Source organism: Chamaea fasciata, unplaced genomic scaffold, assembly GCF_029207755.1.
Source record: "Chamaea fasciata isolate MVZ Bird 193981 ecotype frontalis unplaced genomic scaffold, bChaFas1.0.hap1 SCAF_6, whole genome shotgun sequence".
Lineage (NCBI taxonomy): Eukaryota > Metazoa > Chordata > Aves > Passeriformes > Sylviidae > Chamaea > Chamaea fasciata.
In genome coordinates this window covers 15,176,969-15,196,307 of record NW_027094091.1, presented here as the reverse complement: position 1 = coordinate 15,196,307, position 19,339 = coordinate 15,176,969, and the positions used below count along the sequence as shown (strand labels likewise).

General features: G+C 39.4%; 1 protein-coding gene across 9 annotated transcripts in view; it reads left to right on the top strand.

Moving 5' to 3' along the window:
- The window catches only part of LDB2 (LIM domain binding 2), a 215,123-nt gene that overhangs the window by 152,315 nt on the left and 43,469 nt on the right, over positions 1-19,339 (top strand). For all 9 annotated transcript variants that reach the window (XM_066185503.1, XM_066185501.1, XM_066185504.1 and 6 more), the window contains 3 exons: positions 10,208-10,380; positions 15,513-15,635; positions 17,228-17,311. In XM_066185503.1, the coding sequence (XP_066041600.1) occupies positions 10,208-10,380; positions 15,513-15,635; positions 17,228-17,311 (380 nt within the window). The remainder of the gene's footprint in view (positions 1-10,207; positions 10,381-15,512; positions 15,636-17,227; positions 17,312-19,339) is intronic.

Below are 19,339 nucleotides of genomic sequence, written 5' to 3'. Positions count from 1 at the left end.
TAATTGGTGTGGTTCTAGTGGATTACCTAGTTTTCATGGAACTGTTTGATTTAGACCTGTAAAAGATTAATCAAGTCAATGGCTGTGAAATATGTGGGTTGGTCACTGAACACACCACCAGCATGAACACTCCACAGAAAGGCAGACACCTTTTTTCTGCAGCAACCAAGCTTTGGTTTTGAGGTCTCTGTCTAGGTTCTGGTTCAGACCAGCTTCAGTACCTGCCTAAAGGGATTATGGCATTATGTGAGGATATGGCCAATATCATTTTATCTTAACATCATTTTGCTTATGGTTTTACATAACTCTTTTTTTCCTCATGCCATGTTTAGCATTCTGCTAGGTCAGATGAAGTCAGGGGTCAGGGGTGTGCTTGATTTAATACAACTGGATGGTTTCCCTGGTTTTTGTCCCTTCCTTTTGGTGTCCTGTCATTTGAATTTTATGGGTTTGCCTTTATTTCTTGAGACAACTTTTCTGGGTATCATTTTCTCTGCTGTGTTGGTCCTTTATGCTGGTACAGATTGCAATTGTTCATCTAAAATGCTTGTCCTGCACAATTTCCATCATTTTTATGGTCTTACATTTTGTCATTTTCTGCTTGAGTTTGGTTGTGGTTTGTTATGTTTTGACAGTGGTTTGTCATACAGCTGTGAATAACCTCTTTGGTTTGCTTTTAAAACTTTCTTCTTTGCAGTTGTTGAGCAAAGTTATCTGAACTACTCTTTCTTTGAACTGAATGATTAGCACAGACAGAAGTGTAAGATATTCTGTATACTGCAAGCAGGCAAACCATTTGTTTTCGCTTTATTTGCATTCAGAGTGTAGAATTTTTATGCAAATACAAATACTCTCTTTTCTAAATTTTTATCATGGGAGTGATGGTTTTCATTTATAAGACATGGAAGTTTTAGAGTTAAAACTGGAGCTTCCTCATCTTTTTGTCTGTGGAACAAGAATATGGGTACGCCACCCATTTCTCACCTCCAGCCTAAGAAAATCAACTTAGATGGTATGCTTCCTGACATACCTTCTTGCCATGACAAATTCTGAATTTTTTAATGTTGTGTAAGGGTCTGGCCTGCTCTGTGCTATTAGAAATCTAGTTCCGTTGTTTTAACAGTAAATTGTATGGGTTCTGACTTTTCCATTTTAGGATTGAGTAGCAGGCTCCCTAAGTACTTAGTGTTGTCAATGGATACAGAGAAGAAAACTTTAAGCTTGAAGCTGGTATGGAACTGTGCAGGGCTGGTGCTCTGCCATTTGTGCTTCAGCTTGAGACACTGGTTCTGAGACCTGCAGGAAAGGAGCTGAGAGTTGAAGCTGACTGTGAGCCAGTGATGTGGCACTGCAGCAGAGAAATTAACACCCTCCTGGGCTGCATGAGGGAGAGTTTGAGGGAGATGATGGAGGTGATCTTTCCCTCAGCACTGGTGAGACACGTCTGGTGCAGGATAGTCAGTTTGGACTCACCATTTAGAAGCCGGACATGGATATACTGGAGTGAATCCAGAAACAAGATGTGAATACGATTAAAGGCTTGGAGGATTTGCAATGTGGAAAGGAAAGGCTGAGAGAGTTGAGACTCTGCACCTTGGAGAAGCCTATAATGTGTGTAAATATATGATGGGGACAGAGTTAGGAAGATAGAATCAGACTTTTCAGTATTGCACAGTGTAATGCAAGAGGCAGTGAGCAAAAAGTGAAACACAGAAAATTCCATTTAGACACAACAAAACTGGTTTGTTTCAAAGGTGGTCAAACACTTTCACAGCTTACCCAGAGAGGTTGTTAAGGCTTCATATTTGGAGATACTCAAAACACAACTGGGCACAGCCTTAGCCAAGCAACTGCAGATGCCCCTTCTCTGAGTGGAGGGTGGGATGATTTCCAGAGGTGGTCTCCAAGTCCAAGTGCTATCCTGTGAAAGGGATCTTGGACTCTGCTGCTTGCTTTCTACATTCTCTGGTCTAGATTCTCTTACCCTGAGGCTCAAATACTCGAGATCTGATGAATGAATTTTGTACTGAGCAGTTCTTTAAAGACTGGTGGTCAGCTGCCAGTGTAGTAAGAAAAAGGTTGGGAGGAGATTTTGTTGTAGGCTGGCTGAACCTTAATTAAAAATTACTCTCATGCAGTTTAGCTTTGTGCTGAGGAATACAGAGGATTTTATAGTTCTTTTCTGAATGTTTTTACCAAAATGAATTATAGTGAAATATTGTCTCTCTTCACAGGGTTGAAGGATTTAAGACTGAGTTGCAGATTATGTGTCTGTTGAGAATAAGGGTCATAAGGTGCAGGGAGTAAAGCTAGGGTCTCATTGTCATAGTTTCTGGTACTTACTCTTGACTCAAGTGTGTTTTAGAGGATTGAAGTGCTGGTTACACTCTTTAGAGAAAAGGAAATACACTGTCAAGTGAATCAAATTTTACATGCAGATCCTCACCAGGGTAAAATGTTGTTAGAAAATACTGGAAAAAAGGCACAGTCAGACCTAATACAATGATTGAATTACACAGGCTAGAAGGAATTGGAGAGAGAAAACCTATATATTTGCAACTTTATAAACTTTAATATTTTGGGTATAGCCTTTAACTGTAGTCAGTGTTGTTGATATAAAATAAATAAGATACCGCAGACACCATTAAAGTGTCATGGATGTAAACAAAACCATTGGGTTCTGGTTGTGGGAAGGATTCAATTCATTCAGTAACACTGCTGAATCCATGTTGCACATCCCGCTTTGTCATTTTGACACAAAACTGAGAAAAAAAGGCAAATTGGTTAGAAACATTAGATTTCCACAATATCCAGAAGGTGCTGTGTAGCTAATTAAAAATGAAACCATAATTTTAAGTACATGGGAAGAATATATAGTACCCTAATTTTACTCCTCAAAAGGTGTGCTTTTGCAATATGGAGGCACTACTTTCATTCTCTTCCAAATTTCATGGTGTTTAAAATTTATGATGTGTGTAGATTATGTGGATGCTTTCTGAATGTTCAAGTACGATGTAGCATATTACTAATATAATACTATTAAAAGTACACTAGTGTACTCTAATATACTACTATTGTATAGATTTTATATCATACTTTTACTCTTTCTTAATATTTAATTAGTAAAAATAACCAGAAATTTCTGTAAGTGAAAATTAATCATACATTCTGATTTTTATTCTAAAAGTAATTTACATGATAGAAGCCCAATCTTACACTAGAAAGGGATTAAAAAAGGACAGGTCTGTGTGTGCCAGATTCTGCCTTGGATACATGTGGGTGGTTTAATCAACATGGCACACATGTCTCTGAGGCAGAATTCGGACTTATTAGACTGCCTTTTCACTGCCTGCCATGCTACACTATCAAATCTGACAGTAGCTTTTCCTAGGAATTGACAGATTTGTGTTGTTTGGGTTTGAATCCACTCAGCAGATAAGGTCTTGCAGAGGTGGAGGGGTGGTCCCATGAGCATCCTGCCTTGCAGGTCTTCCAGAGAGTAGGACACGGTACTGAAAACTGGAGATTTGCTGTTGTCCAGCTTCAGAGATGGAACCCTGCCTCTGCATCCCAGCCAGATGGACTGTGTCTGGAAGAAAACACAGCTGATGTGCTCTTTCTCTGGGACGATTTTGGGCAAATACAAGTGTAGGCAGAGCAACAGATATCACTATGTAACTCCATGAAGTTTTGCTCTGTTATGTACTTCAGTTACTGAAACAAATGTAAACGAGCATGCCAAGCTCTGCCCCATGCAGATGTTAGTTAGCCATACCCACAGATGTCAATTAACAATTAACAGAAAGCTCATGCTCTCTTTTGCAGTGCCCAGGAAGGTTCATTTGCAATCAATGGGCTGTTGTCTCCTACTTCCCTAGTCCTTGCATCTGGCTGAGGAGAGTTAGTTACATCTCCTTTTAATTACTGAGATCCAACTGTGATAATCTCTCAAGCAAGAGACTCTCATAGTTTGCCTAGAGCTTTATGGGACAGCTCAACATTTTGTGTTGAGAGCCAAAAAAACCCCACAGCCCCAACCAGCAGAGTTCTTCCAGCCCATCATGATGTTGAGATAATCAGCTGCAGGCTGCCCCAGAGCTTCCAGTGCTCCTTTGAGCTATAGGCAGAGGGTGTTTTTTTTTCATTCTGTTGCTGATTCTGTGGAACTTTAAAAGGCTTTTTATCTTTTATATTTTTGGGTTTATTTGTTTCTGTTTTATTACTTATTTTATAACCTAGCTTTAATTAAAGACAGACGACTTGACAGGATTCAAGCTGCAAAAAAACCAGCCTGAAAGCGATAAAACCAATATTTTTATTTCACTGATTAACACTTCCATTGTTTCTTTGCTACACCAACTTGGCAGTTATTTTACACAGTCTATATGCTAAATCCAAATGTCTGATCCTGAGAGCCTCTACTGTAAATGCAACACGAGCAGTTCAGTGAGCAAGGAGGGGTTTGCTATCAAGCCCTGCTTCTGCAAAGAGGCCATGATCTTTCATTCTGTAGAGAGGGCATTGAGATTTTGAAAGCCTGTCTTTGGCACACAAAGGGAGGAAATGTTCTTCTGCTGTTCCGAGCCCACAAATAATACCAGTTTCCTGTGAACTAGAAAAACATGTTTACTTTCTATTTTACTGAAATATTCCTTGGGGAAAAAAATCCCCAACCATCCAACAGTACCATCTTCACCACACTGTGTGGTAATACCAAAATTATATTGTAAACTATTTTTTCAGCTGGCTTTCTACCCACAGCTCATCTGAGGCTTGGAAAAACCCTGAACTTCACAAGTTATGGACAATCCCATCTGGAGATCGTTGGACATTTTGGCTCACTTTGGGATGGAAAAATAATTCTAGAGTTAAACATAATCCTGAGAGAACAAAAGTGTTTTATGCCCAGGCAAACACATCTAAAAGAGAAAATAAGCTAAAGGAACAGGGTGAGAGAGGGACATCCTAATCATCATTGTTGCATGTCCAAGCCAAAAAGCGGGAGTGTGACCTCAGCGCATCCCTCCTTGAGAGGAAGGCCTTGGGCCATTTTATATGTCAGATGGTTTCATTCTATTCTTTAGAATTCCCTAGGTGTGATACCTGAGGAATTATATATAATATAACTGTTACTGACCTATAAAGCTTCTTGCCTATGTTCATAGATTGAATTAATTGATTTCTGGACCAATCTTTTTTTTTTTTTTTGGAGGGGGGAGGGTCAAAAATCTATAACAAAAGCTAAAGTTATGTCATGCCAGTGGATACCAGCATTCTTTTTTTGTGCAAAATACTCATTTCTGATATGCTTTTCTTATAGACATTTTCATATAAATGATTATTTCTTATTACTAAATCCAGCTGATCTTTGTCACTTTGCTTTGCTGTCTGGGCAACTGCTAGCAAAATTAAGCAAAGATTAAGTGGCAGTGCCCACTTCTCGTAAGAAATCCTCCTTCATCTAGGGAGGAATGCTCCCCAGGACAAAATGATAATTGCAGCAGCAATCCAGTGATCTAGAATTAATGCCTGAATGATGAGGAGCAGGTGATTTTTTTTCTTCTAGTATATAGAGTGTCTTGCAATGTGGGGTGTCACATTTGACACTATTAAAGGGTCTTTTTGGGTAGTGGGACATAAAAGCCTGCTATTATTTGTATAGATAAAGGTATTTTTCCCATGTTATGGAAGTATGGCAAGTTTGTTTTTTAAATGTTTAAAAATGTGTATGCTTTGGAGTAGGGTTGCTCACCTTTGTAGTAGGGGTATCTCTTTGTCCTCTAAATATTTTGGGGAAAAGAAAGGTAACCATTCTAAGGTATTCGGTGCAGGCTTAAAATTTCCAAGGTCTCCCTTCCCAGGAACATAGCTCAGTGGGGCATCCGCATGCCAACTACATAGAGTAACTACATATTTTGCAGGTCATGATATTTTGCTATGTGGAATCATTGTCATTTACATTACAAAACCCACAGGGAAGACTCAGCCAGTGGTGCATGCAAAAGCAGGAAACACTTTCCTCTACACTGCTGGCAGATGTGCTTGGGATCCAGGTGGCCTTAAGAAAGAAGGAACTTGACCTGAATGTAGAGGAAAGAAAAGGGAAGAGGAGAAAGGAAAAAAGGAGGGTAAAAATCAGGACCAGATGCCATTGGTATGATAGAGGAGAGAGAAATATTAATTGGGAGATGAAAGGAGAAGATGGAGGATGATTGAGTAAGGGTGGGTTGGAAGTCAATGAGAAAAGTACAAGGAATGGAGATATGATTGGCTGGGTGAGGGGACATGGAGGAAAGAGGTCCTCTTGACTGGTCTCTGGCTGATGAGAAGCTGAAGGAAGGAATGAAGATGGAATTAATTTGGAGAAAGAATCTGCTGTTACAAGGAGACAGAGTGGGAAAAAGTGCAGAGCAAGTATTTGGCGGGGGTAACCCGCAAAATCAAGATCCAGAAGGAATGCTTAGGCTGCTGAGGAAGGGAGGCTGGGACAAGCAGATGTGGAAGCCTGGCTGGGTAGGAAGGGCACTGAAAAAGTGTGTATGAAGTTGGCATTTTGGGCAGCATGGAGGAGAATGGGAAAAATGAGACTAAATGACTGGGCCTTCTTAATTAAGAAGAATGAAAAAATCATGTCGATTTAGGGTAGGTTATTGAGTTTCCTTGAGCAAAAGAAAAAGAGGCATCATTTGAGGAGGGGGAGAAGACAAGGAGATACTGGGAGTTCAACAGTGAGGTTGGAAGAAGCTACCAACCATAAGCTGAGGAAACAGACAATTGGACCATGGGGGTGGGTGAGCAAAAAGACTGGAGAAAGAATGAAGCCCTGACATTATGAAAGGAAATGACAAGAACCTCTCCACACTCAAACTCTTTCTGCAAATGCTCAGATCAGAGCTCCTGTGGCTAAGATTTGTATGCTAACTCTGAAGGCTCCATGTGATGCTCCTTTAGGGAAGTGTGGTGTGGTGTGGCGTTGTAAGGAAGAGCACTAAAAAGCCATGCACAGACACACATTCTTGAACATGTGGTCTGTGGACTAAAATCCAAGCTCTAAAAGATGAAGGAATTCCAATTGCAGTAGCACATACAACTTCATTCAGCCTCACTGCTGCAACTGGATGTGGTATTAGACTATACTTTCCATTATTTTTGTGACTGCCACTGGGAGATTGCAATCCCAAGGCCAGGCTGGCATACAGCTTGCTCTGTGCTCTGCAAGGGGTGAGTTCATTTCACTGGCCTAAGGATGGCTGGACCACATCCTGAAGTGACCACAAATATCCAGTTGTTCCATAATTCTGCCTTCACATTGTTTGGGGTCCTCCTAGAAAGTATCCTGCTATCTCTAGCAGAAGATGCATGGAGTTGCTGAAATCTAATTGACATGTACAGTGGCAGGAACAGGTGGAGCGTGTACATCCACAAGTGAACGCATCCGTTCACTGCAAGTAGGGAAGGAAAAGCACCATTGCCATGTTCCCATTCTTTTTCCTAGGAAGGGATTGTATGTGTGCATGCAGCAGAGCAGGAGTGCACACACATATGTGCCTGCATACTCATCTACACAGTTATGTCTTGGAAGAGAAAAATTCAAGGAACAGTCCTTTGCACTAAAAAGTGAGTTTGGGATGATCTCCAGGCCTCATAAGAGTTATTCCACAGCCTTTGTTGTTCTTGGAAATTCCATCTCCTGTGCAAAAAACCCTTGTTACTGCTGTAGAGTTTTTATCCTAGAAATGAAATGATCTTTTTAAGCCTTGAGTGCTTCAGGAAGAGAGCCAAAACCTTGAACATGCTTCTGTCTTTCATGGCAAAGCAAAAGAGTGAGCTGAGGAGATGTCTGCTTCTTAAAACAGGTTTCCATTACTGTTTCCTCTGGACCTGAATATTTAGCTATAAACATTTACGCTGGATAGTTGCATCAGTTATTTTCAGTTCTGCAGACTGACAGGGTCTGCACGTGCATCTGTCATGGAAAATGCAGTTCCATGGAGCACATCCTTGTGTGCACCTCTATTCCTCTTCATCCTTTTGGTCTCCTACTCTGTTCTTAACAGTAGTGTATCCCTGTGGCAAACATAGATAACACTTACCAGGAAATAATTTTTATTAAAAATGCTTGCTAGTAATAAGAATAAATTATTTATTGTATTTCTAGCCTTCTTTAATGTGTTGTAGCTGTAAATACAGGGCAAAAAGCAACACCACATGACCATGCTACTGTGGGAGCAGTCTATCAACTGCAGTTAAATAGTTTCAAGATATTTATGCAGTGCATAAGTCACATGAATAGAGGTTTATCGCCATCAGTAGGAGTGCTGGATTTTCATATCACCCATTTGCTGCTTACGATGATTAGCAGGAAATTTAATTTGCACTAATTAGCCTTAGGGGAGCAAGAAATTAACTTGATGGGTAAATTCCACTTTTTTACTATATACCACACCAACATGAAGAAATTTGAGTTAAACCATGAATTAAATCCTATGCTAATACACTGGACTTCAGGTTTTTCTAAATTAAATTAAAAGACTGTAAAAAATTATTATATGCATGATTAGTGGGCGAGGGTTTTTTAGGATCTACAGTTGTACAACAGTCTTTCAATGTATTCACTGGATTATCAGCCACTTCCAGAGAGTGTAGTATATTTTTTTACATTAAACTACACTGATATGTGATATTACAGCAAAAGCTTTAGCAAGTCCTAGTTTTTTATATTTGAGTATTTTCATTATACAATGTGCATTATGACTGCTTATACAATATTCCACATTGCAATGCAGAGAAAAAAAAGCAGTATTCACAGAACTACTGTGAAAATTCCTTATTTTTAAATTTGTGACACTGATTTGCAAATGGATTTTTAGGTTCAGGAGCCTTTGTTCATATGCTGGCAAAATTTCTATGAAAATAGTTTTTTCAGAAATCGCTCTCAAAAGTACACAGCAAATGAGGGAGGTATGAGTCACCACATAGTCCTAATAGACAAATTAGAATAAGGAACTAATAAACTCTAATCTTGCCGGTGGATGGTGACTTTCCTACCTCATTCTTCCAAGAGACCATTTAGATTGCTTGGTTTTTCCCTGTAAAATGGAGGCGACTTTTATGCATCCACCACTCAGAATTACTGTGGATTGATTAATGCTTGCAAAACAATGAGTCATTTGGTATGGAAGTATCCATCTATTATAAAATGAAATGTTCTCTCATACCAGGCTTGCGGTTACATTCAAATTTATCTGTAAAGAAGGAGATGCTTGGAAAGCATCAGTTGCATGTGAGATAATTGCCTTTGATGTCAGTGCTGCTGCTAGTTTGTGCAATTGAAGCACACTCAGAAGTTCACTCTCACCACTACATTTTTGGAATTAGGCCTTGTAAAACTTACCTGACACTACTACTGAAGTGAGAGATGTGACTTCAGTGAGAGTTTTGCCTGACTAAATAATTCTGAATTGGGTACCTTTAGTCCACGGTTTGGGGTTTAAGTGGTACGTTTAAGGGAGTTCTGGTGTTTGTTCAGACTTTCTAGCCTATGGCATAAATACTGTTCTAAAGAGACACCACAGATCGATCTGTGGGTAGTCACATATTGTATAACATTCTAGTTTGCCATTCTCGGGTCCTCCTTCAATCCCCAGTACTCTGATTTCTCTGTAGTAGCTCTCCTGTTGAATCAAGAGTGCATGTGTGTGTGTGCATGTATGGGTGGGTATATATAAATATACACGTGCCCACACACAAAAACCCATATATGTGTACACAACCCCCTTATATAAAAGTGCGTTGCTTTTCTGGGTTGTAGAAGTATATTTCTGTCAATACTCACCACTTGTATTTATACACTTATGGGTAATATTCAGCTTTCAGTAGTAATTGACATCATGTGGGTTTTTGTGTAATAATAACTTTGGGACAAAAAACCTTGCAGATGGTTTCAAGAGTGACTGTAACTTGCCATCAATTTAAAAAGATTAAATATGATGAGCCCACTCCCTCTGAATGGAGTCAGCCATTTTCATTGATTTCAGTGGGAGCAGGCGCAACTTTGTCTCTACAAAAGGGAGAGAACATGTATTATATTCATTAAATGAAAGTTTGATTTCATTGCACTTAAAATTATTCATGTGCTGTTAGCAAATGGTTTGAGATTTTATAACCTAGAGCATTTGCTGAATTCTGCTTTGTATTTTCCTCACAGCAATTGGAAGAACCCTCATTCCTCGTTATTTTAGCACTGTCTTTGAAGGAGGTGTAACAGACCTGTATTACATTCTCAAGCACTCAAAAGAGTCATACCACAACTCATCCATCACAGTGGACTGTGATCAATGCACCATGGTCACACAGCATGGAAAACCCATGTTTACCAAGGTAACAGGGAAGACTCTAATAAAGCATGTTGTTGGTTTTTGGTTTTCTTTTTCAGTGTGTACATAGGGGAAAAATATTGGCTGTTGAATTTTTCTGGTAGACTGAGATTATTTCTAATACTGAAAACCCTTGGAGCCGTTTAATTACTGCTTTCTATATTCATTATGTGACTGGAAGATTCTGTGGGTATCTCCTATAATTCTCCCAGAAAGATTGCAAGAGAAGCACATAATGCCAGGTTGCCAGAAGTATCAGTTTTATGTGAATTAAATTTAGCCTGCCCATCTCCTTTTCTCTGGGTTTGATTTTAAAGCAACAATGAGATTTCACATTGCTGGTACCTACCATTTGGGATGGTATGCATTACATTTGGTACTTACCTACTACAAGGACTATAAATCTCTAGAAAATACTGATTTAGTACAGTAGAATGCCAGTCGAAAAGGCAGTGAAGTCAGTGGAAGGAGTCAATTGATTGAAACATGCTCTGGATCAAACAGTGAATATTCAATATTTGTGATTGATAGTGATTATCTTCATGCATGGGGCACATCTAGCCTTGTACTTAAAATGGGTGCCATATATGTATATAAAAAAAGTAGTACCAAAAGGGTGAAAAATACAAATTAAAACCAAAATTTTCTTATATTGAGAAAAAAATCAGTAAACTTGGTTCAAAATGGATGCATTTTAATACATTAACAGTAAATACTGATAACAGGAAATACAGATTTTCCATCTTGTACCTGTTAATCTTTAACTTTTTCGTAAAGAAAAGAACAAAAGGAGAAGTGGCAGCAGGAGAAGGTGGCTAATCTGTATTGCCCTTGATCTGCAAGACCATGGAAGTTTTAATTTCAAGTCACTGGCTATTGACAGCATCATGACCAGGGTTGCATGGCTTGTGCTGTTGGAGCATGTATGTGAGTCCCATCCCTCTGCAGGTCTTGCTCTGCCAACTCCCCAGGGGATGGGGCTCAGAGGGAGAAGCTGCTGGTGTGTGGTGCACTGGTGAGCCAGGATGTGTGAGCCCACTCCAGCCCCTGTGGCTTACACAGACACAGATAGAGAAGAGACCAGATATTCCTATTAGCACCTCTTTGCCACCTCCCTGCTCATGAGGAGATGTGAGTCCTGGCCCTGTGCAGGAGGTGTGCCAGTTACACAGTAGCTGCTTCATTGCTGAGCTCCCTAAAGCAATTTCTGTGTCATTTCCCTTGGTGTTAGCTTTAATGCAATAGCAAATAAAAGGGAGTTGGTTTGCAGTTTTTTTAGCCAGTAAATATAGAAGGCTTTTCTCAATTCAATTAGGTTATTTTACTTTTCATGGCAGCACATGACAGTGCTGTTATTTTGGAAAGGAGGTTAGCATCCAGCAAGTCAAAGATGGACAGAGTGTGGGCTGGGCTGGGTGTCCACCTTGTGTGAGGGGGCCACAGTTGCCTCCCATGGCACTGTCCTGTTGTGTGCAGTGGGTCCCTCTGTCTGCTGCAGCCCTGGCAGTGCACAGCTTGCCTCAGCTGTGACATTGCTGTGGCAGATTCCAATATAAACCTCTGTGTCCTGGTAGAAAAGTTCAGGGGGGGATGTGATTTGGATTCTAGAAGAAAAATTAGGAGGGTTTAATGTCTGCATGTTTAAAAGATGAGTTGTTAGTAAGAGCAAATCTGAAATAAAACACAGTAGTTGGTGGAATAGGGGAGAAAAAATAATACTCTCTCAGAAATAAGTTAGAGCTGAATGCTGCCTCAGCTTCATTTAACTGGCTTATTAAACTTCTGGCAAAGATACCAAGGGCAGATCTTGTACCCAAAGGTAAACCCTTACTCTCACAGCACTGGTGATGGAATAAAGCAGACCTCCCATAATAAGCACCACTGCAGTGGGCTGCGTAGCATCTTGGTTCATATCTGAATTTGACCCAGTGAAACTTTCAGGTTGGGGTGGGGCTGTCGTTAATGCAAAAATACAAACTTTCAGTTTCACAAGCGAATTCTAAGCTGCAAATTCACTAACTTCTAAAACAGACTGAAACACTTTTCATTATGTATTGAATCAAGAATCCACAGAATCAAATGTATTTTATTAATTTCAACATTTTGCTAGTTTGCAACTCATTGCATACAGAAGTATTGGATGAATATATAAAATGTCATTTCCAATTCTTTTGAAACAGATATGACCAGAACATGCCTAGCAGTAAGAATATGGATAGTCCAGCTTGTCTTTAGAGGCTACGAAGTCCTTGTGAAATGTCACACACTTAAAAACTGTTTTGTCAAGATATAAATAAATAGTATAAAGAATTTATAATAGTTCAGTGGCATGAATAAAATGTTGTAAAATACTGAAGCCAAGACCACTATGGTTTTTTATTACCTGGGAGATGTTCCACTTTTTTCTTCAGGTAGACAAAAGTTTTTGGAGTCCCCCTAAATCTGTCTTCACAGAGTTTACTCCAACTCTGGCACTCCCACTTTTTGAATAGGAAAATTGTTTTACTACAGTTATCAATGATTATGTTTCCCAATGGAATGGCAGAGGTGGGCATTGCCTTCACCTCTAAAGCAGTAAGTGCCCCATGTGCTCACTACTCACTTCCTTCTCCTGGGTGTGTGGCCATCAGCTGGATTTTATTGATGAAGCCCTTGAAACAGCTATTTGAATCCCTACTAATACTATCAGGCATTGCCCAGATTTGTATAAGCTTTAGGTTTCTTTTAAACCAGCAACTCATGTTTGAGAAATGGTAATTCATAAAGGGGGAGCACTTCTAAAGATGCCAAGTGTTAGGAGAATGAGATTGTGAGCAAGAAGGCACAGGACCAAAGCTGGTGTTCATAGGCACAAGCAGTTGAAATTCCTACAATTAATAAGTGCAGTGAAGGGGTTAAAAAGCTATTGGTTAGTTTGAGAAATGTTCTTTTTTAGTTTTTTCCTGGCCTAGTCTAGAGCAACCACGTGATACACTGAATGCCTGCCAGCCTCTTTCTTGTTGATCCTCCGGAGACCATCTGTGCTGGGGGCATTGATTAGAGTGTGTCTGCTGGGATTACATCTTTTCTGTTGCCATGCCAACTAATCAGCTGATTTTGGTTACCACAGAAACAAAATGTCAGAGCTCACAGTACGGTAACATGAATTCAGCACAACAGAAAATGTTTTCTTAATTGGAGACCCTTTTGATTTTTTGGATTCTATGTAAAAGGCAGCTTTCAGGGGAAAAAAATAGCCCTTTTAAAATAAGAACTGTGCCAATTTTATTGATTAAAAGCAATGTGTAAAATTCTACTTTACATAAGGAAATTAAATTCCTTTATGAGATGTATAAATTTTTACCACTGTAATATGAGGAATATGTTTAAGTTTTTCTATTAAAATTTGTTAATGCTAGTGCCTAAAATCTGCTCAGAGCTTTGGTGGTGTGAGCTTTAAAAAGGAAACATTTGAGAAGCCACAGGTATTATTATTAAAAAAAAAAATTGGTTTAAACTTGAAATATTTTCATGTTAACTGATCAGTAACCAAAATCTTTGGCCTTGACACAGTAACATTAATACAAAATATTTTTCCTCTGTGAATCCTTATGTGTGTTCATGTGTACTGTGTAATATCTCATCCTAGTGCAGATGATGTGAAAATCAAAAGTGAAACATAAAGCACATTAAATACCTGAAGGTATCACTAGGGTGTGTTGAAGGGGGCAGATGAGAACCTGTTGTAAGATTCTCCTTCACAGGTACAGGAATTTGTCTATACAGTATGCCTGTTAAAATTACCTAGGGATTTTTGCAGAAACAATAAGGAGGAAAAACTGTAAGAGAGAAGACGTTAAGAGAACTGTTAACCAGAAAAGCCACACATGGACCAAGTGCGAGCCGGCCAAGTCTGAGTTGGAGCTTTTAAAAAGGCTCAACAGACTCAGCTGAATCTGGGAGGGTTATTTTTCAATCAGATACTAGCTGTATTAAAATTAATATGCAGAAACCCTTTCTTTTGAAAGCCATTACCCTCTGTTTCCACAATATCCCTGTAACCTGCACTTGCAAGTTTGCTATGAACAGGTATTGTAAGTCTAAATATACAATTAAAAATCAACAGTGATAGTTAATTTTCAAATCAGACATAATTTTCAATACTCCACAGTACCTTCAGTCAAGATACCATGCTGGACTTGTATTTTTCACCTTAAAGAAGACCACAACCCTGTACCTTTTCCACATAAAATTGTGGGGAGTTGTTTAAAAGTCCCCAGTAATTTATTTTATTTTTCCTTTATAGGTAGTACCCACTTGCTGCATTTATTCCTCCTATATTTTCTGTTCTTTCTCAGACAAGATTCCTCACAAAGCTGTGTGAGCCACTTTCTGTGGAAGTAGCTCCATTGTCCTGGCTCTTGTCTGCTCCCCTCACACTCAAACCTCTGAGCAAGGCAGCTCATAGAGCCCCATGGCAAGCACCCATCTGGCTTTCCTTGGAAGGGGGGATTAATAAAACTAGATAAGAGGAAAAAAAATCACCAAAAAACCCCCACAAAACCCAAACCAAACCAAAAAAAAAACCCACAAAAAAACAAACTCAACAGGAGAAAATGCTTGGAAAAGACAAAATGACATTATGAAAAAAACTATGAAAAATGATGAAAAAAACCCCAGGTTTGGCCACAGGCATTCAGGGTGCTGCCCACTCCAACTGGACGTGAGAGAAATGTTTATATGCCAAGCTACAGAAAGTCTAAAACAGGTTGGGAATGACTGGTTCAGCAACTTGCCATCAAGTGCACTCAGTTGCACCACAGTCACCTCCAGTGTGGGCTTCAGTCATTAATTAGCATTAGCAAACTGTGAGAAAAAGAGAATTGATGCAATAAATAAGATTTAGCACACAATGTTCTATGTTTGTAAAATGCTATAAAATCTATAGCATTGTAAGTTACTGTCTCTGAGGTAAGGCCTATGAAGTAATTTTTCCACATTTGTTTTTTCTCCCCAAGAGGATGAAAAACAATTAATCTAGCAGAGATGAACAATAGAATACTGCTCTGATATTTTTCAATGTTGTTTAATCGATGATACAATACCGATGAAAACAAAATTCCTGGGAATTTATTTCATGCATTTTATGTATTCTAGGTATGCACAGAAGGACGTCTCATCTTGGAGTTTACTTTTGATGATCTTATGAGAATAAAAACATGGCACTTTACTATTAGACAATACAGAGAATTAGTCCCACGCAGCATTCTAGCCATGCATGTAAGTAATCCTTCATTCATTTGACCTAATGCAAAGAGATGAGATTAGGTTTATGAAGAACTCCGGCAAATTTCACACCCAAGGCAATTAACTATAAATATTTTGGTTCGCCTGCAACTATGTCTATTCACAAGTTCTTTCAACACTCCCTTGTTTCTCAGTGCTCTATTATTGCCACTGTTGCTATGTTTTCATTCTATTTTAGCACGTAATTTTCTTTTTAATCCCACTTGGTGGTCTGTATGATTTGGGTCCAAAATCTCTTCTTATGTACCTGAACTACACCAAAGTCTGTGAATTTTCATCCTAGGTACCAATGATAAGTTTTAAATGGAGCAAGCTGATGTTACTTTGCATAGAAAGAAGATAAGAAATTGCCATATATTTACTTAGAAACCTTTAGAATTTTAATCCAGACCTTCTTTTTGTTCCACATTTCACAACTTTCTTTTGTTATTGAATGAAAACACACACAATGAAACATTAAAGTATTAAATATTCTACAAGTTAAAGTCAAACTATAATAAGGTAAATTGTAGAGAAACAAAAATACTTGTATTGACACTTCCATTTTTTCACCGTAGACCCATTTCTACTAGTAGCATCCCGATATACAAAATCAATTGCAGGACTATGGTTTTATAAAGGGTAAGAACACAGAAACAAAGATGTTCCTATATTTTGATGTCAAGTTATTAAGATATCCACAGATAAAGATCTCTTCATAGTGAGGAGTTTTATATAGTCAGCTGAAGGTGGACCTTTTTTCAAAGTGCTATTACAAGCCTGAAAAATACACCTTTGAAAGCCCGCCCTACCATTTCTGTCCCAGGATTATCTGCTATCTTAGGGGACTGATCAACTGAACTCTTCAACAGTATTCCATTAGGGCACAATGAGGATGGCCATGATCCACATTAGGTATTTAGGGGGCTGCTAAATTCATAGTGAAAGCAGGTTAGACAGCAAGCAGCAGGTATTAATTTTGGTAATCAGATTGATCTCATTTTGAAGAGGAGGCTGGTCTCACAGGTAAAGCTCCTGGCCAGGGTCAGGGAAGGCCTATACTTGCATTTTCCCCCGTTTAATTCTGGGAAAATAACTTAGATCAGAACAGCTCTCCAGACTGTGCTTAATGTCATATATTTGATGAGGTCTTTCTGCTGCAGTTTCTTACTCACAAAAAGAAAATGATACATTTTTTATTCCTTCCTTTTTCTGTCTAGTCTCCTGGGACTCACAGCCAACAAATAGAAGGCTCAAAGTGTACTGCAATCCCTCAGGAAGCTCTTTGGTGGGGCCCTGCTCACTTGCATGACCAGACCTCTTAGGTCTGTCTTTTGAATGGACGGTCAGGGAGCAAAGGAACAGATTGGAAAACAGTTTTTAGTCTGCTCCAATTTTATAATGCTTTACATTTTCCTATGCATATGGAATTCTAGCTTATTACATATATTTAGCATCAGTGTGTAATTTTTCCATAGCAGTGGCACTGCTTTTTAGGGAACCCTCCCTACATTCCACTAAGCACATAGAAAAAAAATACCCCAATGAAAAGCAAAGTGAAAATTCTTTTTTCCTTTGTTGTTTAGGCACAAGACCCTCAGGTGCTGGAGCAGCTGTCCAAAAACATCACTCGAATGGGTCTGACAAACTTCACCCTCAACTACCTCAGGGTAAGCATACCATAGCTCATGATTATTGTGAGTATTTTTTTAAAGGTACTGTTGGCTTTGAGTCAAGGTAATGAGAGCTGAGCCTGTGTTGATCAGGTAAGAAATTGACCTAACCCTTAATGAGGGCAGAGGAAAAACAAAGACACTGTATTAGAGTTGTAGCTGATAACAATGGGCTATTTAAGATGCTAAGAATTTTATAATTCACTCCAAGCCTTGTGTGAGTAGCCCCTCAACAGTCTTTTTTCCCAGTTTTGAGTAATGCCTTTATTTTATTGTAAGCAAGAAATTCCCAGTATTTTTCCTCTCTTTCATTGTGCCTGAGAAAATGGCAGCTAATTCTTATTAAAAGCTGCCTGTCTTCTCCAGGTTTTCAACGTTGCCACCTCTCTCAGGCAGAGTCAGGGCTGAGAGAAAGCTCAGCTCCAGCCCTGTTTGCAGCAGTCCCTCAAAGCAGTCCTTGCTTCACATGCCTCTGGGAGCCTGAGCTTCCTCCTTAGCCTTGCACTGAATCAAGTGTGGTTTTTACAATTAAATAATGCATTTGTTCCCATTGCTTTTTGACCCTTAAAGTGCATTCAAAGTTTAGATGTTTATTTTTATTTTCGAAAGTATTCCCTGGTGTGGGCTTACAATATGTACACAGCAATACAGATTTGTAGAGTTCATATTTCAAGCTTAAAATTCGGATTTTTCCTATTTCTAGATGTGCCATCAGTGGATAAAATCAGGCAAATTGCTCAATGACACACCAAGCTAGCTTGGACGGGACTATCTGGTTTTATTCTTTTTAATTTTATGAGTAATCATTTAAGGTACTTTTTAAAGATAACACAAACAGTAGAAAATGCAGTTATTTTCAGTCTGATGTAGAGCTGTACCTAAGTGTGTAATTTAGCTGTACTTCATTCTGTTCTGTGACCCTGGTAATACCTTCCCTATGGATGGACAGAGTCCTGTTTCCAGAGTATTTTGAACTCCAGGGGAGACAGTGTGCAGAGCTGAGATGTGTGGCGAGATCTCTCTAACTGTATACCCCCAGCTTATAGACAGCCTGTAGTTGTACTTTCCCAATAGCATAAGCTGTTGCTGATTGTTGCTTATTTGGTGTTAGTGTAAAAATTACTGTTCAAATTACAGCCTGAGTTGTGCAGGGCAAGTCTGGTCTATGTAACTGAAAGAAGAGTACGGCATAAAACCTCAGAGCAATAATACATTGCATTAGGATTTTTCCATGTGTAAATGTAAGATTAACATGTCTGGGTAACGCACATTGTATTCTCGTGGTTAGTTTTGTTTCTGAGTAGGTACAGAGAGCAGCTCTTGTGCTCTGGCAACCCTTCAGCCATGCTGTTGTTGTTTTGTGGTGGGGCATCCCAGAGCATGTCCTAGAGAAAATCCCACTGGGGATTCCTCCTCAGTCACGGCAAGTTTTGCATTACATGTCATGCATTACATGCTTGTGGCAAACTGGGCAGAAAGCAGCTGACTTAGGTGGGGGATTTCTGTGGTTTCTTTGCAAACTGTCCACTTTGCAAAGTGGCACCAGGCATTGACCACTTCTGGGGTGTTTGATCCCCTGAGTGTGACGTGACACGGCGTTACAACACACTTGTGCTGGCCTCAGCAGCCACGGGGCTCTGCAGCCTCTGTGAGGCTCTGAGGGCCAGGTGGAATTCAGAGCACCATCTCTGTCCCTGACCCCTTCTGCGTCCTCTGTGCTATAGTCTGTAATTGCTCAAGGTGACAATGCAAATGACAAAGGCAGGGCTGTGGTTAGGAGGCAGCTAGCATCAGGCACCCATGCTGCTCCCTCTGTCAGCATCAAAAAAAAAAAAAAAAAAAAAAAAAAAGCGAGAAAGGAAGAGGGAGAGGGAGAAAAAAAACTCAGCAAAAGAAAACTGGGATCAAGATAAGCACTAGGAAGATGAGCAGTGAAGTGGAAGGGGATAGAAAGATAAAGTCTTACTTTTTTTCTTCTTCCAGACTAGTTTTGTTAGCTTAACAGACGGCATTAGGGCTCTGGGT